This window comes from Equus asinus, chromosome 12 (genome assembly GCF_041296235.1).
Source record: "Equus asinus isolate D_3611 breed Donkey chromosome 12, EquAss-T2T_v2, whole genome shotgun sequence".
NCBI lineage: Eukaryota > Metazoa > Chordata > Mammalia > Perissodactyla > Equidae > Equus > Equus asinus.
The window spans coordinates 65,429,002-65,456,115 of record NC_091801.1 but is presented as its reverse complement, the minus strand read 5'-3'; the positions used below and the strand labels follow the sequence as shown (position 1 = coordinate 65,456,115).

Genomic DNA, 27,114 nt, shown 5'->3' with positions numbered 1-27,114 from the left:
GAATAAATGAGAGAAAAATATAAAGTTCTTTTGGTTAATATTGAGTGTAATCCAAATAACCACTCCCCTCCATACTTCGTCCGGCCCCCTACCCATATGGAATTATGTAACCAATTTCCTAATTAGTTCAAAATACAAAAGAACTCATATTCTCCCAGAGTAGTAAACAACCACATAGCATTTTCCATATGGACTATTCACAACACTCATCAACACTGCCCTGTGCAGGGAGAAAATGATTCCAAATCAAGTATAGTAGAGAAAAAGCTTTTTAATGCACTTTTTTTTTTTCAGGCAAAAAAGCTTCAGAAGACATCCATCATTAAGTAGTTTTACAAATGGCACTTTTGGCTACATTAGAGAATTAGGTATGAGTCCCATGTGTTTTCTCTGATAGGTCAGTAGTAGATCAGCTTTACAATGCAACCCTTTCTTAGGATAAAAAATGGCTAATTTGTCTAAAAGATAGGAAAAGCTGAAACCCTAAAGTCACTGGTTTAAAAATTTAAGATTTATTTCATGCTATACTATTTTCATATTATAATTTCAAGTATTATGCTACAATTTTTGAGAAAGAGAAGAAATAAATTTCAACATAACTTAAAAATAACGCATATATTAAGTACATATATTAATGCATTTGACAATACCATATGCTAACTTTGACAATAAACTTCATTTTGGTACCCTGCAGAATTGTCCTTTTGGTTTTGAACTCAGGGAAAACATATTATACCTGAAATTCTGCCTTAAATGAGTAAAACCACGGTCAATGACATTAATAGACTCTAATCAATTAGCAAACTGAAATGTTCTAGAGTTATTCTGATCATTTAGAGTCAAAATGAAATAGGCTTAATACCCAACAGGAGAGAACAGCTAATATCATCAGTTTAAAATAGATCTTGAAAGCAGATTATTTTCATAACATATTTGAAAGGAATGAATATTTGGAAATGTGAGACTCCATTTTGAACTGAAAGCAATGACTTTTAATTTATTAACTGCTACCACTCCAACATTCACCTTTTATAAGGTGGTATGAAGTTGATTGCTCATTTAATCTACTCAAACATGGATATCTTCTTCATGTCACTCACTATTTCTCAACTAGTCCCCTTATCAATGCATACAATTATTTAACAGAGATTAATAATCACACATCAGACAATAACACCAACCCAAAAGGCAACTGCGTTTTTCTTTCGGCAGCAGAATTAATGTCTGTTTCAAATTTGCACTGATAGCACGTACTATGCTAATAAAGAAAGAAAAAATGATTTCCCTCTTCATCACAAGAATATAAACATATTACACAAACACCTGAAAAGTCAAAAGTGTATTCTGTGAAGACAAAAAAAGCCATTTCAGGGATTCTCAATGAGCGAAATTTCACATAAGACATTGATACACACAGACACGCACATACATGTAAAATAGAAACTCAGGAATATTGATTACTGTTAATTTACAATAATTCTTGTGTTATATTTAGGAGTGGAGTTTCTAAATTTTAAAGCAATTCAACTGTCAACATACGACATAAAAACCCTTATTTTTTAAAATAATATTTAACACCCAAGGCCTGAATCAATTAAAATTAACTCACCTTTACCTTCACAGGTGCGTGGCACTACTTGCATTTTATGAACATCCCAAAGCCAAAGGCCTATTTTCACTGGCTTAGCCTCCACCGCAGAAGGCTATACTGTAAAGGACTTAGGATTGAAGAGGAGGAGACCAGCATGTGGTCCAGGCTCTCGCCCCAACAAGCCTCATGAGGTTGGGATGCCACCTGACCATACCACACCTCAGTTTCCTCACCAGCAAAATAAGACTAAACTGTGCTCACCATGGCTCCATGTAGAGCTATCATTTTAGGATTTTCTGACTGAAGTCTTCATGAGGCATTGGGCTTTATTCCCAACTTAATGCCCAGTATTTGAAGAGTAATTTGCATCTGGATAGATGAGGCCTTTCAATAACTAGGTAACTTCTTGGTCCTTCATTCAATAAATCGTTGAGTACCCTCTCTTGGTGGATTAAAAATAGCCAAAAATTCCTTGCAGCTCCTCCTATCAAAAGGTAGAGTCTATTTCCCCACCTCTTAATTCTGAGCTAGAATCATGACTTCCTTTGGCCACCAAAATGCTATGGAACTAACACTGTGTGACTTTCAAGCAAGTCCACAGAAGGTCTTGCAGTTTCCCTTCTCACCCTCTTCCATCTCATGAGGCCTAATGAGGATAGCTGTGGGGCTAGCTGGGCTAGCTGTGGGGAAAGGCCACATTGAGTGGAACTGAGGCACCTCAACCAACAGCCCCAGCCAACAGTGAGACATATACATGAAGCCATCCAAGATCAGCCAGCCTCCAATCAACCTGCTCACTGACCACAAATGTTTGTGTGAACCCAATCAGCAACACGTGAAGCAGTGGCTCGCCATCCCAGCAGAGCTCCACCCAAACTGCCAACCCACAGCATCATGAGCAAATAAATAGTGTTATAAGAAACATCTTGGGGTGGTTCGTTAGACTGCAGTGGATAGCTGACACACTACCGTGTGGAACTGTGCTAAGTAAAGGGAATGCCTTGGGTAACAAGACACAGTCCCTGTTCTACAGATGCTTAGATGTAGTTAGGGAAACAGATATGTAAGGGGACAATTTCAAAATAAATGTCACATCAGTGCTATAATTACAGGGTGTGCTACATAAGGGTTCATGGGACTTGAGAGAAGGAGCAACAATCCCAGAACTAGGGCATCAGAGGAGATAATATCTAAATGGAGTTAATAAGACAGATTTTCCCAAGCAAAGAAGGAAAAAAGAATATTTCAGGGAGGAGAAATTGCATGTGCAATGGCTAGAGGGAGCTAAACGGGGCCCCTATTGGAGTAGGAGCATTCACTTTAATTACAGTGTGAGGATGTCAGGGGTGGGCTGGGGGCGGGTAGCTAAGGTAAAGCTCTCTTGGCCTTAAGTAGAATTCTTTGGCATTTGGCCTTTAAACTGAAGGTGATGGGAGCCAAAGGAGGAAACAGTTCCTTCCTTCCTCCTTTCCTTCCTTCCTATTCCTTTGACCAAAAACGTCAATGGCACTCTCGGAATCAAAGAAACGTCAAGGGCAAGAGGCTGTGTGGAACAGATAAAGGTACATGCTTCTCTGGTGCTTAGATTGGCTAAAGGGAAGTGATATTATACTGGAGTCCAAGATAACGGGCATGAGGACGTGAGTAAACAATACAAGTAGTAGGCAAGAAGAAGATGCCATTCCCCAGAAGGCATTCCTTCTTCTTTTGTCAACTAATGAGTATCTGGGGACAGAAAGCATTTAAGACTTGTCTTTTAAAGATGTTGTAAAAGTTTTTAAAGCCAAATGGTAAGGCCTCCCACTTAACTAGTTGTGTGGGCTTGAGCATATGACTTAGCTCTTTAGGAGTCGGTTTCATCAGTTGTAAAATGGGGATAATGACAATATTGACCTCACAGGTCAAGAAGGAAAAGCAACACACAGTTTTAGCACAGCACCGGCTACAGAATAAGCCCTCAACAGAAGGTCCCTAAATGGGGAAAGGTTTGGGTGGGGGTGCGGGTGGTAAAGTGTTTAATACTAAATAAACCCACGTTTGAATCCAGGCTTTTGCAGCTGTGTGAACTTAGAGACTCTTTTTAACCTTGCTCAGATTTAGTTTCCACATCTGAAAAATGAGAGTGATAAAACTACCTTGCAGGGTTGTGATGAAGATTAAAAGAGATCATATATGTTAAATGTCATAGCACAGAGCCTGGCATACAGTATAAATGCACATACACACAGAGATGATAATATTTCTCAAATGTAGATCGACAATATTAATGTTAGACTTTCTGTATTACTTCCAAATCTTAATCTCTGACTAAAGCTACAGATCAGAAAAGTTGGATTACCAGAAACATATATATACGTAACATCGTTAGCACAGCATGTCTATTCCACCAGTACCAATACTTACGATAACCTATCACAAAAAATGACTGAGGTACAACATTCATATTTTATTTTGTTAATACACGATAAGAAAGTAACTTCATCGTTCAGAATGTATTATATGATATTAAGAAGAATTTAGCATTCCCTGACTCCCTAATTTGGCACTTTGAGGAGTTTCCTCTATACACCAAGCCCCAAAAGGTGTTCTTTTCTAGACCACGAAAAGAAACATACATATATACAAGCGAGCTGAAAAGTTACAGCACAGGTGGGTGCTTTTGGTGAAAAATAATCTTGCCAAATAAGCAGCATATCATGTCCTTAGAATATGTTACACTAGAAAGCTATTAAAAATTCAGGCCAATAGGCAATTTAGTTTCAAGTTTTATCACATATGAGCCAAGTTTTAGAATACTTCACTTAAAAAGGGACAGTCTCAAAGTCAAATCTTGCCAGAGGCTTGTTGATTTTGAATTATATGTGTATATACAAACGTCTCTGTTTTGACATTCACCATATTCAGGATTAATTCTAGAAAGCTGCTGTAGTTGATTGATAGAACAAAATGATTTAGGCTCAGAAAGAGAAAACAGAAAACAATTTTAAGCTGTATCTTCCCCATCGACCCACCCATATCGTCACAAAATTTGTGTGTTTTAACTAATGCCATAATTGAAACCATATGTTAAGTTAAAAGTTGATACTAAAGGCAGGAATTAAGAAAAAGTCATTTTTCTGATGGCTTTTAAACACTTGAATGCTTTAGAACCTTCTTCAAAATGCTAATTAACAGGTAATATTCCTTTGGATGTTGCTTTAATTTGAAGTTCAGTGAAATCTAGATCCTCTAATGAACAGTTCCATGCTAATTTTGGTGGGAGTTCAATGTTAAGTCCGTAAAAACTACTCTAGTGACCGCTAACAAGGGGATTTCATCCTGTTGCAGTTTTGGCTAGAGAAGCATTTCAACAACTTTCTGCAAACTAAGATAAAAAACAATGGATGAGAGCTACAAATAGAAATCAAGTAAGGCAATTCTAGCATGAAAGAAAATTCTGTTTCACAAATTTTCTCTACACTGACATAAGCTTTTTATCTTTTAACCATGTATTACCCGGTTCTTCCACATTTAAACAGTGTATGAAACTCGAATTAAGACGTCTATGTTCAGAGAAAAGATTGGTATGTCCAAAGCCATCCGTTTGTATGGAAGTCTTGTCATCGCATTGCCCTGTGTTGTTCTGGCTTTCATCATCCACAGGCTGCTCCAAGAACTGGGAGGGTCACGTGCTCAGCACTCCAACTCTTCCATGACTTCCATGACAATGGTCCGTGGGCCCGTCAGAATCAGATTGCTCACGGTCCGGTAGTCAACATGCAGCACGTTGAGCCCATTTACAGAGACGACGAACTGACATACCTAAAGGCAAGACAAAAAAAAGAATCTCTTACAGCTCCTGGTTTTTCCTGGACCTCTAATGAAGACATTGTAGATCTCCAACAGGTAACGTCATTCTTAAAATACTCAACTACACTCAGCTGACAACTCCAATTCAATAACTTCCAAAAAACTACACTTTTTCTCGAAGGCAAAATGATGGAAAAAGCATTTTTTTAGTGTTTTACAAAATTGGATTTAAATCCTAACTCAGCAATTTACTAGCTTAAGCTAGGTATTTAAATTTCTAAGCTTCATTTCCCTCAACTCTAAAATAGGGAAGATTAACAATAATAATAATACCTATAAGATTGTTGTAAGAATTAAATGAGGTAAACTAGTGCTCAGAACCTATAGGGTAGTCAGTACATTTTCATAGTCACAGTGTTGGTAGCTGTTATTGTTCATTTGGACTCAATATATAGGCACAGTGTTCCCAAGACAGTCCTGTTTTACACCCATTGTTCTGGTACGATTATTAATAGTTCCTCCTTCACTTGCCAAGGTGTCCCAGTTGAGAAGATAAATTCCACACATTTTCCTATTTGCCATCCTTACAAAAATGGATGAGGCCAACAAAGGTCACATTTTATACCAAGTGAGTGTTAGTTAACCTGTGATAGGAGAGAGAATTACAATTAAAAAGTCTCATTACATCATTCAATGAGAGGCCACTCTGGACATGTCAAAGTGAGCTTGATACTGACCCACAGCTACTGCCCGAAATGGAGGTACTTCTCTTGAGGTTGGTGGTGGCATCAGATGCTCGGCACCTTTCATTTAGCTGACACAAATTAACAAATGGGATGTCTGTTGTGTGTCTGAAGAGGTGGACATTGGACATGACTGATTATGTCACTCAAATAGAAAAATGGAGAGACACACAGATCGCCAGCTGTCAGTGAGAAGTGCATCTAATTAGTAAAACATAACCAAACAGAATATAAGTATGTACAGTGCCTGGCACATGGTAGGTACCTGTGATAAGCTGAATAATACCCCCAACCCCCAAAGATGTCCATGTCCTAATCCCCAACCTGTGAATGTTAGTTTACAAGGCAATGGGGAATTAAGATAGCAGATGGACTTGGAGTGCTAATCAGCTGATTTTAACATAGGGAGAGTATCCTTGATTATCCAGGTGGGTCCAATGTAATCACAAGGGTCCTTATAAGAGGGAGACAAGAAAGTCAAAGGCAGAAAGAAGCAGGAGGTGTGACAACAAAAGCAAGAGTGATACCAGGAAGAGACACAGGAGCGAAGGAATGCAAGTGGCGTCTAGAAGCTGAAGAAGGCAAGGAAATGGATTCTCTGCTCAGAACCTCCAGAAGGAATGCAGACCTGCTGACATCTTTATTTTAGACTTTTGTCTCCAGAACTAGAGGATAATACATTTGCATTGTTTTCAGCAGCCAAGTTTGCATTAATTTGTTGCAGCAGCAATAGGAAACTAACGAAGTACTCAATAAATATTCATTGTTGAGTGGATTGAACGAATAAGTGTACTAAGCAAACAAGCACAATTAGGAGAGAGCCTGAAGGGCTTCTTGCTTCTTATAAATTATCACTTCACTTACTGGAAAAATAAAAGAAAAAAGAGGAAAGAAAAAAAGGCAAAAGGGAAGAAGAGAGAGAAGTTGAGGAGAGAGGAAGGAAAGGAGATCGCTTGGTGGAGACTGATTAATTTAATGACATCTCGAGTTATCTGTTGTTCTCATCACACTTCTTTAAGCATAATGCCTGAGGAGTTAATATGCACACCTGCTCCCAATTATTTATTAATTGACTTAGTGTTGATAACTCAAACAAAGAATGGGAAAATACTAAAACACTTTGAAAATCACCGTTTTATTGTTTTCTGAGTGGGTAATATTAATATAAACAAACACTATATTAATATAATATACAAATAACATGAACTATAGTCATGTGCTGCATAACGATGTTTCGGTTGATGACAGGTTGCATATGTGACAGTGGTCCCTTAAGACTGTGCCATATAGCCTAGGTGCTTAGTAGACTGTATCATCTAGGTTTGTGTAAGTGTACTCTGTAATGCTCGTACAACGATGAAATCGCCTAACGATGCATTTCTCAGAACGTACCCGTGTCATTAAGCGTTGCATGACTGTATAAAAATATAAAATACATTTTAAATATAGAAATAACATAAAGTATATAAGATAAATGAATATAAAATACTATATTATTAAGTCTAAAAATATCTATACCTATTACTCAGATAAACCAAAATTGGAAAGTAGTAAAAGGGCAGCTCTAATCCGTGAAAAAGATGTGGGATTTGGAATCCAAATAGGGATTTAAGTCCTAGGCTCCTTGGTTGGATGATCTTAATCAAGTCATTTGTCTTCCTTTATGTCTTAAGGACACCATTTATAAAACACAGTTAGCTTAAAATGCTTATTCTCACAGGTTCAAATTAGATAATGAATTTAAAACCTCTTGGCAAAGTCAAGCACCACACCAATGCTGAGTTCTATGAACTTCTTTCTCTTTATTTTATTCTTTTGCCAAGCGGTGCCATGTTCACACCCCGATCTGGGCCGGCGAACCCTGGGCCGCCAAAGCGGAATGTGTGCACTTAACTGCTGCGCCACCAGGCCAGCACTGAACTTCTTCCCCTTCAAAAATACCCACTTCCCCATGGTTACACACAAACCAAAGTGGAAAGTGGACAGTGGCAAGCAGAGTGGTTATTTACTCAATAAACACTTGCTGTTGTCATAAACCTCAATATTTTCCACTCCCTAATCTACATGACTAGTATCTTTCTACATAAGGAGACCACACAATCACTGTTTCTCCCTTTCTCATTTCCACAAAACTGTCCTCACGGATTCAGGGCATATCTTGCACAGAATCAGAAGTTCTCCACCACGGTTGGAGTCGTAGTCATAATCAAGGTCACGCTAGCAGGTCATGATCTATTCTGAAGTAGGCCACAAGTAATTTGTGGGCCAATTTAGCACTAATTTAATGTAGACGTTAGCCGGTAGTTTGTTTTTTCTGCTCCAGCACACTCATGAGGCAAAGAATGAGAAGAATTCCACCCCCTCCCCAACCAGGATCCAGAGCATTGAATTTAGACCTGAGTCTTACTTTCCTCCAAAGGAACGGACAGCATTTTTGTGTTGCTAAATGAAGGGGCAGAAGTTGCCAGGTGAGCTCACACTCCACCTAACTCTTCACAGGCTCCCAAAGATAAGATGTGTCTCTGCATCACTGAGGGATTACCTTCAGCATTTATTCTCAACCAAAATTGTATTCTATCTCTCCCACATAGTGTTCGTTTGTTTTAACTGACCAACATTTGAAAATGAGAAAATTTTGAGGGCCAGCCCAGCGGCATAGTGATTAAGTTTGCACACTCCGCTTCAGCAGCCTGGGGTTTGCAGGTTTAGATTCCAGGTGTGGACCTAGCACCACTCATCAAGCCATGCTGTGGCGGCATCCCACATAAAATAGAGGAAGATTGGCACAGATGTTAGGTCAGTGACAATCTTCCTCAAGCAAAAAGAGGAAGACTGGCAACGGATGTTAGGCTCAGGGCCAATCTTTCTCACACACAAAAAAAAATTTAGAAAATTTTCACATAAAAATACAGATTCCAGGGCCAGCCCAGTGGTGCAGCAGTTAAGTTTGCATGTTCTGCTTCTGCGGCCTGGGGTTTGCCGGTTTGGATCCCGGGTGTGGACATGGCACACTGCTTGTCAAGCCATGCTGTGGCAGGCATCCCACATATAAAATAGAGGAAGATGGGCACAGATGTTAGCTCAGGGCCAGTCTTCCTCAGCAAAAAGAGGAGGATTGGCAGCAGATGTTAGCTCAGGGCTAATCTTCCTCAAAAAAAAAAAAAAAAAAAAGATCCAGATTCCAGCCTCTCTGGAACAATGTGAAGATCTCATAACCCCAGGTCCTCACAGACATTTGGCAATGGTGGATTAGGGACTACCCCTTTTAGATGGGCCAATGCTTTCTCATTTGCTGTGGTCCTCACCTATCTAGCTGACGGGCATTAGAGTCTCTGATCCCTGATCTGGGGCCACTAGAGGGAAAGAGCTGAAGAGAGGGAGACTTGATGCTTCAAGAACTGAAGGAACCCACATGTCCATCAACGGATGAAGAGTGAAATAAAATTTGGTATATCCATACAATGGAATGTTATTTGGCAATAAAATGGAGCCAACTACATCATACAACATGGATGAACCTTGAAATCATTATGCTAAGTGAAAGAAGCCAGTCACAATAGACCACATGTTGCATGAATCCATTTGTAGGAAATGTCCAGAACTGACAAATCTACAGAGACAGAAAGTAGATTAGGGGTTGTCTAGGGCTGGGGTGGGGGGAGGGGCGCGGGGTATGGGAATGAATTCTAATGAGTACAGGTTTCTTTTAGAGGTGATAGAAATGTTCTAAGATTGATTGCAGTGATAGCTACATCAATCTGTGCATATAACAAAAACAAGTGAACCGTACACTTTACATGGGTAAATTGCATGGTATGTGAATTATATCTCAGCAAAACTGATACTAAGAAAAAGAACTAAAGGGAAGAGGGGCCTGATGCCAGCAGTGCACAGATCTCTGTGGACTGGAGACAGGGGTTGCAAGTTCGGTTCAAAGCCAGGGGTCTTGTGTATTTCTTGATTGCGGGGGCCCTTGGAGGCTACGGAAAGAATTCTTAAGGGCTGTGTGCTTGGAAGGATGCGCATTCAGTGATCTCTGCTCAGGGCTTATGCCCAGAGGTTCTGGGGTGGGAAAGAGGCAGCCAGCAGGGCCAGCTGGGCAAGGACCCGTGGCAGCGTAATTAACGCTGTTCAAAGCCCATTTTATTGGACTGCCTAAACCCCAGGATGGGGGTGGGGAGCATATAATCCCAAAGAGGAAAAGCATGGGCAACAGTCACCAAAACAATCTTATATTGGACTTCTCATCCACCTTGGTGAGTGGTGACTTAATTGAATTTAATTTTAGAAAAATAAAGAGGGTCATTTGTTTTTGGTGAGTGTGTGTACACATGCATGTACATACATACGTTTCTCAAATACCAAAGTCTGTGACTGATTTACTCTATAAAACAAGGCTGATTCAAGGCTACCTTAGGCATAAAGACAATCTCATACCCCTGCATCCTCACATGCTCTCCAGAGTAGCAGAGGACAAGAGTGGGGTTAGAGCAAGTGTCCCATGAATCATTCGTATCCCACAACCCTTCTTATCTGTGCTGCCACCTGAGCACTCCTCTGGGAGGAAAAGCATCATGTAAAGACCTTCTGTCATAGGGTGATGGAGAAAACAACGAAGACACTTTGTACCAACTAGTATGGGGAGAACTTAAATAAAATAAAATTTTAAATAGCTGAGTCCTTGCCTTCATGAAGCTTACAATTTAGCTTAGGAGGACGAGTATCACAGGCAAGCTCCTTCTCAAAGCAGCAGCCATCTTCTCAATAAATTCTGCCATTTACTAAAAACCTATTCTTTTACAAGTACCAGTTCAGGTACTTTACCTACTTTATTAAAAACCCTCCTAACAGCCATGAGGTGACATCTGCTGGATTTTGGCCATCCAGCTGTCATTCAGCCAAAAGGAACTTGATACCCTTTTCGGGTATCACCTTTCCCCTGCTATGGGTAATATGGATAGGAATGCCAACCAAGGTGCTGATGATGAGGTCACCATGACCTATCCATGAGGTCACCCAACCCAATCCTGGCCAATCAGACTCCTCCTGGACCACTGAATCTGGAGCTGAGTAACACAGGAGAGAAAGTCCATTTGCTCTGGTACTTAGATTCCTAGACCTGCCGCGGTTCCTCTCCTTTTTCAAGCCTGGTTCCCTAGACCTGCTTTTGATTATCTTACATTCTTTTTTTTCTGAGGAAGATTAGCCGTGAGCTAACATCTGCTGCCAATCCTCCTCTTTTTGCTGAGGAAGACTGGCCCTGAGCTAACATCTGTGCCCATCTTCCTCTATTTTATATGTGGGATGCCTGCCACAGCATGGCTTGCGAAGCGGTGCCATGTTGGCACCCAGGATCAAATCGGCGAACCCCGGGCTGTGGAAGCGGAACGTGCGCCCTTAACCGCTGCACCACCAGGCGGCCCCTGATTGTCTTACATTCTTGATATCCTTCAGATCAATTTCTTTTTCTTATGATAGCTGGTTTCTATCTTTGGCAACCCATGATCGTCAATATAACCCTTATGAACAAACTTAATCTCAGAGAGGTTATTTGCTCAAGGTCATGAACTAAGTGCCACATCTGGAATCTGAACTCCATATGACTCCACGGTGCTACATAAATACAAATTTATAAAGCAAAGCATGTATATGCAAGTCTGAGGTACGGTGAGAATATTAGAAGACAAATGCTTTCGCCCTTTGCTTAAACTCTTCAACACTCTAGGTCCACTCAAGTATCTTGTGATCTCGAAGCTTAGGCTCTTCCAACATCATAAGACGGTTTTTACTCAGTTAAGGTTGGGCTGCTTTTTTTGTCACTTAAAATCCTCAAAAATATGTATACTTAGACATTTATTTCAAATTTGTTCCTTGAACGAGGAAAAAGAAAGTCTTCCAGACATTTATCATGCTTACATTCAAGGAAGTATTTTTAGAGCAGGCTGTTAGGAAAGACGTCATCTCTCCCTAAGTGGTCTCAACAACTGCTGTGGTTCCAGCAGTTCCAATGTCCTGTTACTAAAAACGTCCCCAGTGATCTAGAAATGCAGGTAGAACTATGTACCATATTCAGTTTTAATGGACTTTGAACTAGCATCTATGGTACACTATGTTCTGCAAATAAATACACATTATGAGTAACCACAGGAAGCACACAGCCTAGGGGACAATTATTTCTCTTCTGTATTAAAAAGCACATACAAACACACAGAACATGTTGACAGCCTCTGACTAGAACTATCTCGGGTACATATTACCCCTACCTGGGGTTGGGCATTTAGATGCCACTCATAGGTGGTAATGAGGATTCAAATGAAGTTGTGATGCTTTTCTTCTGCTTATAATTATTTGTTTCAGATCTGTTTTCAAAGATTTGACTGCAACGCTCTCATTTCCCAGTTCAGAGAAGAGAGATCAATCATGAGCTCATGTAGCTGCTCTGAACTCATCTCCTACACGAAGGGTAGTACCTTAAACTTTATACAGAAGGGGTAGAAAGGAGATTATCTTTAATGAAAACGAAGAACAAAACCTTCATAAGTCATAGGTAAGTGATGTCTCTGAGCAAGAGGGCAGTGGAGGAAAGTCCTCAAACCCAGAGAAGGTCTGGAAAGAGTTAACAGGAAGAGGGAGGTAGGACTCAGCACATTTCAGGGTGTGATGAGGTTGGGATAAACACCTAGGCTGAACTCCAGCCTTCCTCCTGATAAGGAGCCAAACCAACTAAATAATCTTGCCTCTAATTCCTCTCCCTGCGCCAGTCCTGGCAGATGTACGATAACCCTCCAGACAGACTGAGTGCCCATGGGCTTGTGCAGTTGCACGCTAGTTCTTGTATGACTGGAGTTCCATCACAATTATTCAATTGTTTCATTGAAAGTGGGAGTGGGGTTGGGGAGAAACACTACACTGATGATTACATAAGTGTCTTCTCACTGCCATGGAAATCTGTATTCACCAAGATACTTGCATCCCTGAAATGGCTGCATTCATGTGAATGCTACTCTAGCTTTTCTCTAATTTTTTCTTTCTAATCTTGAAGGAGAAAGAAGGATTAGAGGGTGAGGCTGCTTCAGACTTTCCTTGAAAATAACAAAACATTTAGCAAGACAGAGACCAAAAGATAGTAAGTTTCAGAGACAGAAAGAGTCATAAGGAGAAGAAAGACATAGGTAGATACAGAAAATAATCAGGAAGACCAGAGTCCTGGTTAGTAGGGTATAGAAGCCTGTCCAATCAAATGATACAGAGAGCAGAATCACGATGTTAAGCGCAAGCTAATACTTAAATTCTTCGTCAAGTGGAACACTCCGATGTATTCGAGAGATCTTCCTCATCAAGCTCCCACTAAAAGTAGAACACTTTCTACAAATCCCGGCCAGGCATCCAAGCTATCTTACTTGAATGCTACTTATGACAGGAAACATGCCAATTAACGAGGAAGCTTTTTTGGGGCCATTTGCATGTTAGAAGTTCCAGCTATGCATTTAGTCAACATTATTTAGGCCATTTTCACTGTTAAATTGCTTAAGTGGAAAGTGCACCCAAATACAGTTGTCCTTCTCTATCCATGGAGAGATTGGTCCCAGGGACCCCTGTGTATACCAAAATCTGCAGATGCTCAAGTCCCTTATATAAAATAGCTTAGTGAAAAGAATACAGTTGGCCCTCTGTATCCGTGGGTTCCACATCCATGGGTTCACCCAACCGTGGATGGAAATTTTGGAGATGCAAAACCCACAGATATGGAGGGCCAACTGTATAAAACAATGGCACTAAACTGTAGTGCAAATATGAGTCACCTTTGGGGGTTTATTGGATATGTGAATTCTTAGATCTCACCCAAGACCTACCAAATCCCACTCTTCTGGGGTGGGTCCCAAGAATTTGCATTTTCATTGAGCATATCAGATGACTCTGATACAGCACTATGTTGAGAAACAGTGCTATAAAGTACCCACCAGAATTTCCTCTACCAAAAGTTAGTTTAAATGCTTATCTTATGCCTGTTAGTCTTATAATAAGGCATTCTATGACTGCGAGCATTAACAGCCTCAAGTATAAGAGGGAGGCTGACATTTCAGTTTTTATTATAACTATTACTTGCCTGCAGTCTATTTCATTTTTAGAGCCAAATTTTGCTATATTCTAGACTTCAAAATTAATGATAACAATGTATAAAATGTTTAAGTTTAGAACTATTATCAGAGGGGGCCAGCCCGGTGGCCGTGTGGTTAAGTTTGCACTCTCTGCTTCGGCAGCCCAGGGTTTCGCTGCTTCGGATCCTGGGCGCGGACATGGCACTGCTTATTAGGCACGTTGAGGCGGCATCCCACATGCCACAACTAGAAAGACCCACAACTAAAATATACAACTATGTACTTGGGGGATTTGGGGAGAAAAAGCAGAAAAAAAAAAGAACTATTATCAGAGAGAGTATCCAAGTTTCTCAAAACACAATACCGAGAATAACCAAACCTGTCATGTTAGACCACACCTACTTTTTTTTTTTTTAAAGGTTTTTTAATTTTTTTCCTTTTTCTCCCCAAAGCCCCCCAATACATAGTTGTATATTCTTCATTGTGGGTCCTTCTAGTTGCGGCATGTGGGACACTGCCTCAGTGTGGTTTGATGAGCAGTGGCATGTCCGCGCCCAGGATTCGAACCAACGAAACACTGGGCCACCTGCAGCCGAGCGTGCGAACTTAACCACTCGGCCACTCGGCCACGGGGCCAGCCCCAGACCACACCTACTTTTAAAGTCATATGGGAGCCTCCATCTTTCAATTGTTGGTGTAGCAAATACACACCACAATCAGACCTGCTGAGAATGAGGCTTGAGGCTTTCTGATAGCCAAAGTATCAAAAAGAAAAGAAGGCTGAGGGTGAACCAGAGCAAAGAAAATCATGCATAGATTATAAAATATTTGAAAGTTGTTGAAGTTTAGAGTTTAGAAAGAGAAAAAAGTTATATTTTGATTGTTCCTATTTCTTTAAACCTTGCTCCAAATCATACACCATGATTTTCACAATCTGTCATGAGACTATGAAAGCAATAGGATAAACATTTAAATAAAGCATTATCTTTTTATGGATCATTTGTTATTTCTCCTTTCTGTTACCTATGCCTGTCAAAGCCTAGTCATTTTGTCCATACACCCAGACCACTTCTTTTTTTGGGGGAGAAAGAGGAGTCATTACATCACTTCTTTTCCTCCCCAGCTTTATTAAGATATAATTAACATGTAACATTGTATAGGTTTAGGGTGTACAGACAGACCTCTTCTTAGCTCACAACTTGCCAGTCAGCATGGGTGACGCTCTTATAGCTGAGAGGAACACCTCTCATTCTCCCAAAGTTCTTCACATGTATGATCTCATTTAAAATTCCTAACATATCCTATGAGGCAGGTACTATTATTATTATTCCCATTTCACAGTCAAGGGTCCAGATTCAGAGAAGTAAAGTAACTGGAGCCATAAGTGGTGCAGCCAGGAATTTCACTCCAAACTCATATACTTAAGCCCTAGGCTGCCCAGCCTCTCAAGTAATAGATAATCAGCTCCCTAAAATTGGCACTGATACCACATGGATGAACACCCCAACCTGGTATCTAAGCACCTCACACACATAGGGAATTTCTTAATGCTGCATTTCATTTTTCCTTCTACCATTCTTGAAAAGGGAGTAATCCTCACTTGGTCATCATTATCCCCACCATCATCACCACCATCATCATTAGCAGGGAAGAAAATGATGGAGAGCGGTAAGAGGCATTTTTACTTTTTAAGAATAACTCAACCTAATCTTAACATCTCGGCCAGCCCTGGCAGGGGTGTATGCCGTCTTATTATCCTCAACCAGAGTTCAGATAACCATGTTTATTTATAACCTGGAGGAGAAGGAGGAAGGTTCCTCTCACTGGGGGCAGCTCCTCTCTTCTGCTAGAGTCAGGTGAAGATTAATGACTCTTGGAGGAAGATTTTAAAGATTCCAAGAGGAAAGACATAACATGATTGTAGGATGTATAATCACCCTTGGTAAAAATGTTGCATATAATGCAGTCAGCAAGCCCCAAACCATACCATTTTTCACAGTGATGATGTTACCTAATCTGTGCCTTTAATTGGCATTACCAATTCCACTCACATTCTTTTTTTGTTGTTGCAATCTTTGCTTCACAATAGAAACAAGACAGCAGAAGATTCAATATACCATCTGTCTTCTGTAGGTGGGTGAGAATGTTGGTATCAGGTAATCAACAGCATGGGTGTCACCATGCTCAATGTGAGGCAGCCTTCATTTGTCTATAAAGCTTGACTTATCCACAGCAAAGATGGATTTCCTAAGAAGTTTTTCTTCAGGGATACCTTCATTCTCTCCTTCCTTCCTCTGTCCCCAGAGAGGATTTCTCCAAGAGCAAAATTAAGTATAGGGTAATGGAGAAAGGACTGAACTGGGAGTCAGGAGGTATTTCCAGTCTCAGCTCTGCACCCAGTGAGCTGAGCGACCTTGAACATCCTACTTCAATTCTCTAAGCATTAATTTTTCATCTGACAAATTGGGCTGAAAAAATTTATATTTGTTAGGCACTTCAAAGTACCTTTCAGCTCTAAAATTCCATGCAAAAAAATAACTCCTATTTACTAGTGATTAAACAGCATATTTTCTATTAACAACTTTAGTTTACTGGTTACTTATGTGCCAAGAACTAGGTCAGGTGTTTGCTTACACTAAATTTGCAAAGGTGACATTATTTTTAGATATGCAAACTGAAGTGCAGAACAACACAAATGAAGGAATGTAAGCTGAGAGTCTCTCTCCTGCACTTGTGTGTTTTAGGTATATAAATGACAACCACAAGAGAAAGTCTAAGAGACATATTATAAAGCCATATTCTATTAAGACAGAGTAGTGTTGTTACAGGCATATAGACCAATGTAACAGAATTGAAAGTCCAGAAACTGACCCCCACACATGGACCCTAGACTTATGACAAAGGCAGCACTGCAGAAAAGCGGGGCATTTTATGATGATAAAAGGTCCAATCCGTCAGGGAGATACAAAAATTTTAAACATATACCTCTAACAAATACATGTACCAAACACATATACCTAACAAAAAAGTCCCCAAAACACATACAGCAAAATTCACAAATTTCAAGGGATGAACAGACAATTCAATGATAATAGTTGGAGACTATTCTGCTCCACTTTCAATAAAGGAAAGAACAATTAGGCAGAAGATCATTGTGATCATAGGTAACACATATGCATAACCTATGACCCAGCAATTCCACTTCTAGATATGTCCCCAACACTAGGATTGCACATGATTAATTTATATAAATTTTCAAAAGTAGGCAACTAATCCATGGTCTTAGAATCCCTGGGTGGCAGTTTCACTAGTAGTTCACTTTGTAATAGCTTGAGATGTGTATAAATAATTTGTATGTTTTCTATATAGTGCAATAAAAATTGTTTTAATTCTTACCTTTATCATTCACTAGCCATGTGACTTTGGGAAAGTTACAAATTCTCTGAGTTATACTTTACTCATCTGTAAAATGGGGATCAAATTTATTATGAGGACTAAATCTGATTAAGTATTAAGTACTAAGCCCAATGTTTAATGCCAGTAGATGTTGAATAAATATTAGTTTTTCTCTTCTATCCTTTTGCCTGCACAATCTCTTCCCTGTAAGTAAGTAAACAGTAAACAGTAAGTATAGAAAGTACAGACTGTTGAAAGGGAGAGAAACCATTGCATGGATCCATACCCAGGAAAGCCAGTCCAGGTTCCGGTTTGGGAATTGGAAATAGATGTCTAGTTGGACTTATTCATTCAGGTCAGAAACGAAAAATAAAAATGAAAAACCATACATGGGGGCCAACCCAGGGGTGTAATGATTAAGTTCACGAGCTCCACTTTGGCAGCCCAGGGTTCCCAGGTTCAGATCCTGGGCGCAGATCTAGCATGACTTGTCAAGCCATGCTGTGGTGGCATCCCACATAAAAAATAGAGGAAGATTGGCACAGATGTTAGCTCAGCAACAGTCTTCCTCAAGCAAAAAAAAAAAGAGGAAGATTGGCAACAGATGTTAGCTCAGGGCCAAACTTCCTCACAAAAAAACCCAAAAATTATACAGGGTGATAAGAGAGACTTTTCCCCAATCTAAGAGAACCTCACAAGGATAGAGAATCCAGAAGCTACTACACACAATCAGCATAATTTTAAAGTAAACAGAGCAGTGGAATTCAGCTAAGGAATCTCTGGTCCCGTCCATAAGATATTCACTTTAACAAAACTGCTTCAGAACTGAAGTCATCATACAATGTAACCAGACTCATGGATGGCCCCTCACCAAAATATTAGACAGAGACATAAGCTGAGTCAAGATTTGCTAGTTACCTCAATAGAATGAATTCCTCATATCCATAGACTTTCATGTTTACAAAAATGTTCACATTCAACAAGGATACAACTTAGGAGCTCTGGACACTGCTGTAACAAATAAGTTGTGCGTCTGTGTTTAGTGCATAACAGCCCTGACAGCAGAACTGTTCTTGTGAAAAAAAAAAAAAGAAAGAAAATTTGCAGCTGTATGTGTAGTCCCACAAATCTCTCCACCAAATATGCAACTGGCTGGAGAGTGACTGGTGTGGGAGGAGGCAGAGATCCAGATCTTGGACAAACACAGGATTCTCTCTCCAGAGAATTAAAGTCTTCCACTAAGCTTGATGCATTTTAAGCATGCTATATGGCTATGTGCGGTCCCCAGAGAACAGACTGCACAATTAGCCTTGAAGGAAAGCCAACCGTATGTAAGAATGACTTTCTTTCACAATAAAACAACCACCACCACCAAAAGCAACTCCAAAGAATTTTTGTTTCAAATGGAGAAATTCAAAGTGCCTGCTGGTTTCAAACAGAATCTACCTCCTTCCAGCCCAAATCGACCAAAGGTCTTTTTCAGACCTAGACTCACCCTTGGTCCTTTGGCCCAGTTGAAGGGGGTCAATCAAGGGGGGACTGTGGTGCACTTAAAGGAGACAGAGATATGGGGAATCCTGGTTCAGTCCACAGGACTCAGATTCCCAAAGTTATGCCTTCCTGGGGATTCTCTCTAGAGATGTGGATCAGGATGCATGGAGGATTTGTGGCCTACCAGATGGTTCATATCACCTTTTCCACAAGCGGCTCATGACGGCAGTAGAACCACTTCCAAGGTCTGCTTGTGCTAAGGACAGACAGCAAGCTCTTGACCTGGTGGTTTCCCAAGGCTATAAAAAGTGTTCAGGCACTGAAGAGAACCAACATGTGCACATTATAACCGCAGATTCCCTGGACCTCCTCTACTACTGAAGGAAAGGAATCTGTCCCCTGGGAGCCTTTATACCACAGGGGATATGCAAATTCCCTCCTCCCCACCCTCCTCCCCCCTCTCCTCCCCCCAATACAAAGTTGGTTTACACTGTGGATACAGCTCCTTAAAATTCCCTGTAATGAGCACTGGGACTTCCAATAGCAGGAGACACACTCTCAACACATGTAGTAACTCCCACAGGAGCTCACGGCTAAAAGGAAAGATCCAGAAGGTCAGACTTCCTCCCTCAACTCAAATTCTTTCCTCTATAAGAAACTTTTACTCAATCAGCTCTTTGTCCTTAGAATGTTTATTAGCCACTTAACACCCAGAAATTATTATGCTTTTTTCTAGATTATGCTAAAATGCAAAATTAATATACCAAAGATTTTAAAAGATAGATTACTAAACGACATGCAGTACAGGTTATTTGTCAGGCAAATAATTGCATTATAACTTTGTTTTCACAAAGGCAATGCATTTTTCATATACTATTTCATTCAAAAGAGGTGACCTGTAGTGTGTTGGTGACATAAAGAGAAAGCCAAAGTCTCATTCTTCTTCTTTTTTTTTTTCCTGCTTTATCTCCCCAAACCCCCACTGTACACAGTTGTATATCTTAGTTGCAGGTCCTTCTAGTTGTGGGATGTGGCCTGACGAGCGGTGCCATGTCCGCGCCCAAGATCTGAACCCTGGGCTGCCGCAGCGGAGCACGCGGGAACTTAACCACTGGGCCACGGAACCGGCCCCTCATTCTTATTGTCCCTCTAAGGTGGCGCTGCTGTGATTTGGGCTAAGAACAAAATGTGTGTGTGTGTGTGTGTGTGTGTGCACTTTGCAGAGACACACAGCTACTATCTAGTTGGTAGTGTTTTGGTGGGAAAAGTAAAAGGATTATAAATAGGCCTGGGCATGGAGTAACCTCTTTTGGGGCATGATAAGCAATCTTAGAAATTCTTTGCTCAGGCTAATGGGAACTGAGTGCTCCCAGGGGACAGAGCCAAGCCTCTGGTTTCTGCTCTAGCATCACCCCTTATTCTACCAGTACCTGGGGTTACAATAAGGACCAAGCATTCTGTAGGCCAGGGGCAGAGGCTGCCAATCAGGCTACTCAGGACTGTTTCAGTTCAAGAACTTGCGCTGAAAGATCAAGAGAGTTCCACAGTGACTTGACTAAACACTGGGAGTAAAGCCTCCTAACTCCCACCTCCTATGGGCCAGCAACAAACAGTGGGCGTGGCCCAGTGTGTTATATTCTGGATCTTAGGAAGCTCAAACACCAATCCCAGGGAACTGAATGGATTTGAAGATTGAAGTCCCCTCCAAAATCTCCATTCCTAGAGAAACATCTAATGCCTGGCAGAGTTAGTAACATATTTTGCCAAGATTAGCCAGATGGAGAAATTGATGACCGGAAGAGTAAGATAACTTCAACACATTTGAAGGGCACCCTGATATAATGGACAGACCAAGAGCTCTGGAGCGAGACAGACCTGGGCTAGCTTGGCTTTTGGCTCTGCTCTTTAGTTGCACAACCAGAGGCTGTGACTCAAACTCTTTCAGCCTCAACTGTAAAATAAAGCTAACATCCAGCTCACAGGGTTGTGACAAAGATTAGAAAAGATCATACATACTAAGGAACTAGCACTGTGCCCAGCAGGATGCCCAACAAAAATTGCTTCCTTCTTGCTGTTATCCCTGTAGAACATACCAGACACTAAGTTATATTAAGTGGTCTACCCTCTAGGCCAGCTCCCACACCTGTGAATGTTTACTTCCAATGCTAAAGCACTGGATTCTTAGCCAGGACCAAACTCCTTTGCTAAGTCTTTATGCAAGAAAGTGATTAATTTATGGGCTAACCCTGCAAAACTGACTTCCATTCTGGGCATTCAAAACGCTTCCAGGAAAGTCTTCCAGATGGCTAGATTCAGCCTGATGATATTTCTTCTGTCTTTTATAAAGTAGCTAAAATAAGCCATGTTGTGTACACAACTAGAGTTTGCTAGAACCAGTTCTTTTTAGAAGTTTGGAGAGAAAAGACCAAACAGAGAACACCTATCTTAAACACTTCATCCATTTTTGGGTCCCTGTTCCAGGGAGTCAGAGGGAACAAGAAAGAGAGAGATTCTGCTTATAGAGACAATGGTGGAAGCAACCTCACTCTAGATATAGGTAACACAACTCCATATGCAGTAGCATGTACAGGGTACAATACTCAAGGAAAACTCTCTACCCCTTTATCAGGGCATCCTCTCCTCTCCTTTACTGGATGGATCTTCTATTCATTCTCCTCATCCCTTCCTCATACTTGTTCTGAGGACATTTTGTGGGCCAGATATTAGGAAGAACACGAATATAAATAAGACAGTGAAGCTCTGTGGTGTCAACTTGGCCAATCTAGAACTACATTTCCCAGATTCCCTTTCCAGAGCAGTTCCAGGTTCAAGTTGGCCACAAGGAGAAATTAGCATAATATCTGGAAGTGGAAGCAAAGCAGTGAACATGACACATGGCTGCCATCCATGGATAAATTCAGGGAGAGGCTGACACAGAGGTGCAGTGGAAGAGTTGCAGCCTGCCCTTGTTCTGTGCTGCTCCACCTGCCGTTCTCCCTCACTGACAGCCCTGCTGACCAGCCAATGAGGTCACAGCCTTCCAGAGATTTCTTCACCAGTTTCTCTTACAGTCCCATTCCAGAAACTTTAGGAATGGAAGCTAGGGTCACCCAACCAGGAATAAAGAAAGGTTTGGGAACCATAAAAAACTGAGGCACTTGCTGAGGATCCAGGGGACACAAAATGAGCAGTAAAGTGAAGGTATTAATATCCATGCAAAGGTGTTGATGAATTACATCTGGTTCTCTCTTTCCTTTGAGGTGAGAGATAAATGCAGAAGGGCTGATAGTTTCTAGCTCATCCTTGCTCTCCCGTATTCTGTGTCCAGCTCTTCTTCCCAACTGCCAGCCTGAGTAATAAGAAGAAATCTCACTCTTACCACCAGACCCTCTAAAAGAAGTGTCAAAAAAAACAAAACAAAACAAAACAAAACCAGTCACCCAGGCTTGGGGCAGAGGATGAAAAAGCCAGAACTCAAGCTGTAGCGGTGGGAATCTAAGGGAGGCATAAAAATGGAGGCTCACTGCACAGACAGTGCTGATAGATTTGAGGCTGGAGGCTGAGGATCAACAGGAGTGAGTTAAAGGCGCAGAGGAGTAGGGACTTAGAGATTACCACGCTGATGAGATATGCTGGCACTGGTGTCCAGGATAAGAGGGAATATGGGCCTGGAGCTCTGAGAGAGCTTGAGGTGAAGAGTCCACTTTGGGAGTTATTGACATAGAGGTGATGGGTGGAGCAGTGGGTGATGGGCATGGAATTGTTACTGCACAATGGAACATCTAATTGCAGACAAACATGTATTTTTTTCCCAGCTATTTCCCTTTGTATATATCCTATTTCCACATGATCAGAAGCTTGTGAAGAGAATGACTTCAGATTCTCCACAGAGTCTGAGACACGTTAAGTCATGTTCCACCCATGGACCCGCAGCCTAGGATTCCAGCTTCCACAGACATGGGTACCCCGTGGTACTCTGCCTCCCCTGACCTAGCTAAGACAGAAGACAGGAATGCCACCTCTGGGCCCACAAAGATACAGTGAGTGCCTGGTCCTGATTACTCAGCTCTGGGAAGTAGAACTTGATCTCATCAACCCTAGCTGTGGGCACATGCAGGCAGCCACCCCACCCAGAACACGGTTTAGTTAGGGCCCTGTGGTCCCACTGTGGTAACAACTAGTCACAAGTAGCCATGACAAAAACAGCTTTCTCCTCCGACGTGCAGAGTGGCTCTATGGGCCTTCCTTATACTGAGCGCTGGCTTTGGCCACCCCAGCAAGAGAGCCCCATTTAAAACCATGGTCTGTGAGCTTTTCATCAGTCAGCACAAACTTCTGCCAACTCCGAGTGGCTACAGGTCTAGGTATGAACGGGGAGGAAAAAAAGTAAACATTTTCTCCTGAGCAGAGAAACATCCATGCTTTAAAACTAAAGACTCAAAAGTATATTTGAATTAATAAGAAATTGACCTCCACCAGCTTCAATTTTCCTTGGAACAGTATGCAGTATATTTTCCTTTTCTTTTAAAAACCCTCTGCTGCTTAAAGAGAACGGGACACAGTGGAACCTTCCCAGGGTACAAGGCCACAGCTGTTCACTGGCAGCCTCGCCATCAAATGGGGCTGAAACCTCATCCTGAAATTCCATCCCTGGGTACAGGACATGCAACAAGAGCTGTGTTTTACAGTGGCAGTGGAGGGGAAGCTGGGTTTCTTGAGTACCACATGGCACAGCTGTAACGATTCAAAGCAGCTAAGATGACAGCATGAGCAACACGGGCTTAAAAACAGTGTTACCGAGGTTTGGGGGCTGCTGCTCTGCTTGTTTTGCTCCCTGCAAATTTTGACGTCAAGTGGAGCTAACATATTTCCAAATGTGCTTGTAACTGATATGCTGCAAGGAAATACCTCAATACCAAAAGTACATCATCCAAATGCCTTCGCAATGTATTTCAAAAACAAACTCTGGAACACTGCCTTCCCTTTGAATCTGAGGCATGAAAATCAGCGTAGCCTCTCATCCAACAAGATGAACGGATCGTGCACGTTGTGTGTGTCTTTTAAGAGCTCTGGGATGGTAGTCCTCACTCTTGGCTGCTGCCATTAAAATCACCTGGGAGTTTCCCAAAAGCACCCATGTCTGGGCCTCACCCCAGACCAACTCAATCCTATCTTTGGATAGCTTTTAGGAGTTTCCCAGGTGATTCTGGGGTACAGTGAAGGTTGAGAAACACTGGTCTGGGCATTCATTCAAGGATCTTTGTGGTTTTGTTGTGTTTATTTTGGGATCTTTTTGTTCTTACTTATGCTTGTTTTAAACAAGAGGATATGCAAGCCCAGTGCCCCCAAACAGAATTCACAGCATAAGAAGAGCTGGAATTCACTCTTCACTTGGCCTTGAACAACCTGCTTGGGTCCTGATTTTCTTACAGGTAAAATGGAGTTAATAGTACTTACTCAGCTCTACTTCAGGAAGTTGTGAGAATACAACGAGAAATGTAACATTCTTTGACACGTTTTACAAAAGCAAGGCATTATTATTATTAAAAACAGGTGAACATAATACAATCTCAAAACAGCCCATATCATATTAATTACTGAACTGACCATGATGGTCAGGGTGGAGTAGAGGAGGGATGGAAATAATATAAACTGGGTGCCCCACGAGCCAGCATGAATGTTGATCTATTACACACGGATCATTTAACAGCATGGTCCAGAGTGCTCAGATCCTAGTCCTGGTTATCTCACTTAACCCTGAATAAGTCATTTCACTTCTGTGGGTTTTCCTTTCCTTTCCTATAAAATGAGGAGGTTAGACTGGGAGATTTTGATCCTGGGGTCCATGGATAAGTTTTAGATGATTTATAAACAGCATAAGACTGTTTGCAAATGTGACTCACACACACACCCCCCCACACACACACCCACACACTCTCACCTATCCTTTCTCCTGGGAAGAGGCTCCATAGCTGTCATTAGATTCTCAAAGAGGAATATGATCCTAAAATAATGTTAAGAACCAGCAGAATCTTTCTAGCTCTAAGTTTCTGATCATTGGTAGTGGAAATAACACCACCATTGGTGTTGGAAGTTCAACAGACACCTATATATGGGTGAATTTCAAACACATTTCATTTATAAATCCACTCAATGGAAAATCTCAGATAAGAGCCAAGAATAAAAGCTAGCCAATGATCATTAAACATTGCTAATGGCTTCCTTCACCTCCCAGAAGTCAAACTAGTTTGAAGGTGATGTCAAAAGACCTGCAAGAGCCCCTGGCCCAGAGATGTCCTGTATGGATCACAGCATCCTTGGGTCCCTGCCAATGTGGAGGTCTTCTGTAGATTCTGCATTCTGGTTCCACAGTAGCACTGGTGGAAGGCATGTGTTTGTGCATGGGGGCTGAAGGACAGATGCAGCAGAAAATGAAATCTTAGGGCAAAGGGAGATAACTCTAAAGATGGGACTCAGCCAGAATAAGAACTTGAACCAGCATCAGACGAAACACAGAATAAGGAAAGACCAGATACGAAAGCCCCGAGGGGAACAAGATTTGGGCTGCTCAAATCCTTGGGATAGAGAAAATTCAGAGACCAGGACATATTCTTTTTAGTTTCCAAAGCTCAGTCCGTTCACTTTTAAATATTTTACTGATTTGAATTTCTTACCTTGCAAGATTCCATCTATCAGATTACATTCCTGGAGGACACAGCTATACAACAAGAGCCAATGCAGAGTGGCCACAAATGCGATGTTATACTTCTGTCCACAGGATCATTGAAACCCCTATGATATTAAGAGTATTTCTGGCCTGTATCTTCCATTGATAGAATCAATTCCACACATATACAATAATGGTTCCAAAGCCAGGATCCAGATCCACGGATATCTGAATTCATATACAAGTCTTAACCTCAAGCAAAATTCTTAACCCTTATGAACCTCATTTTCTCCATCTGTAAAACATGGAGACAATACCTATGCCCCAAGATTGTTATTTATTTATTTATTTTTTAAGATTGGCACGTGGGCTAACAACTATTGCCAATCTTCCTTTTTTTTTTTTCAGGATTGGCACCTGAGCTAACAACTGTTGCCAATCTTTTTTCTTTTTGCTTTATCTCCCCAACCCCCCCTGTACACAGTTGTATATCTTAGTTGCAGGTCCTTCTAGTTGTGGGTTGTTGTGGGACGCCGCCTCAATATGGCCTGACGAGCGGTGCCATGTCCGCGCCCAGGATTCGAATGCTGGGCTGCCGCAGTGGAGCACAAGAACTTAACCACTCGGCCACGGAGCCGGCCCCAAGATTGTTATTATAAATGATAAAACAGAGATAACGCACCTAACATGATGCCTAGCACATAATATCACCAAACAGATATTGCTTTATTTTCGAACTGTTTTCACTAGCTCTCTGTTAAATCAACTGAAAAGGAGAGATACGTGCCAAAAAATGTTGAATGGAAAAATTACCTTTTTATGCAAATGTGTGTAGTGCTGTCTCCCTCTATATCTGACTGATATAATATATTGCCTGGACACCCACTGGAATGCTTAAATTCTTTTAAAAAATAAAAACAAGGACCAACTTTGTACCAGGAAGGATGCTAGGGATTTTCATATGAATTGACTTGTTGCCGCTAGTCTATAGTACATTTTATATTTGCCTGTCTTAGAATATAATGATGGTGCTTTGGGGATCAAATTCCAAGAACTTATTTAATATTTTAGAAATAGTAAGACTTGAATAATGGAAACCAATTAATTTAGATTTTTTTAAAGTTTTTGAGCACCTATTAAGTGTCATTTAGTGTGGTAGGTGCTAGAATAAAATTTCACTGGCTACCTGCTACTCTAACAAGCTTATTTACTCTAGTAGAGCAGAGATAGTGCCTAGACTAGAATATCCACTGTCCCTAGCCACAGAAATTAATTTACTGACTCAACATTTATTGAGCATGTAGTGTGAAAAGCATTGGAGGGGTGGGCCCTGTGGCA

The 27,114-nt window shown here is 41.1% G+C and overlaps 1 protein-coding gene across 1 annotated transcript in view; it reads right to left on the bottom strand.

The window, feature by feature from the left end:
• Positions 1-253: 253 nt before the first annotated feature.
• Positions 254-27,114, bottom strand: part of DEPTOR (DEP domain containing MTOR interacting protein) — a 144,505-nt gene continuing 117,644 nt past the window's right edge. Inside the window, exon 9 of the mRNA XM_014867695.3 lies at positions 254-5,392. Coding sequence (XP_014723181.1) covers positions 5,264-5,392 — 129 coding nt within the window. The 3' untranslated portion in view covers positions 254-5,263. The remainder of the gene's footprint in view (positions 5,393-27,114) is intronic.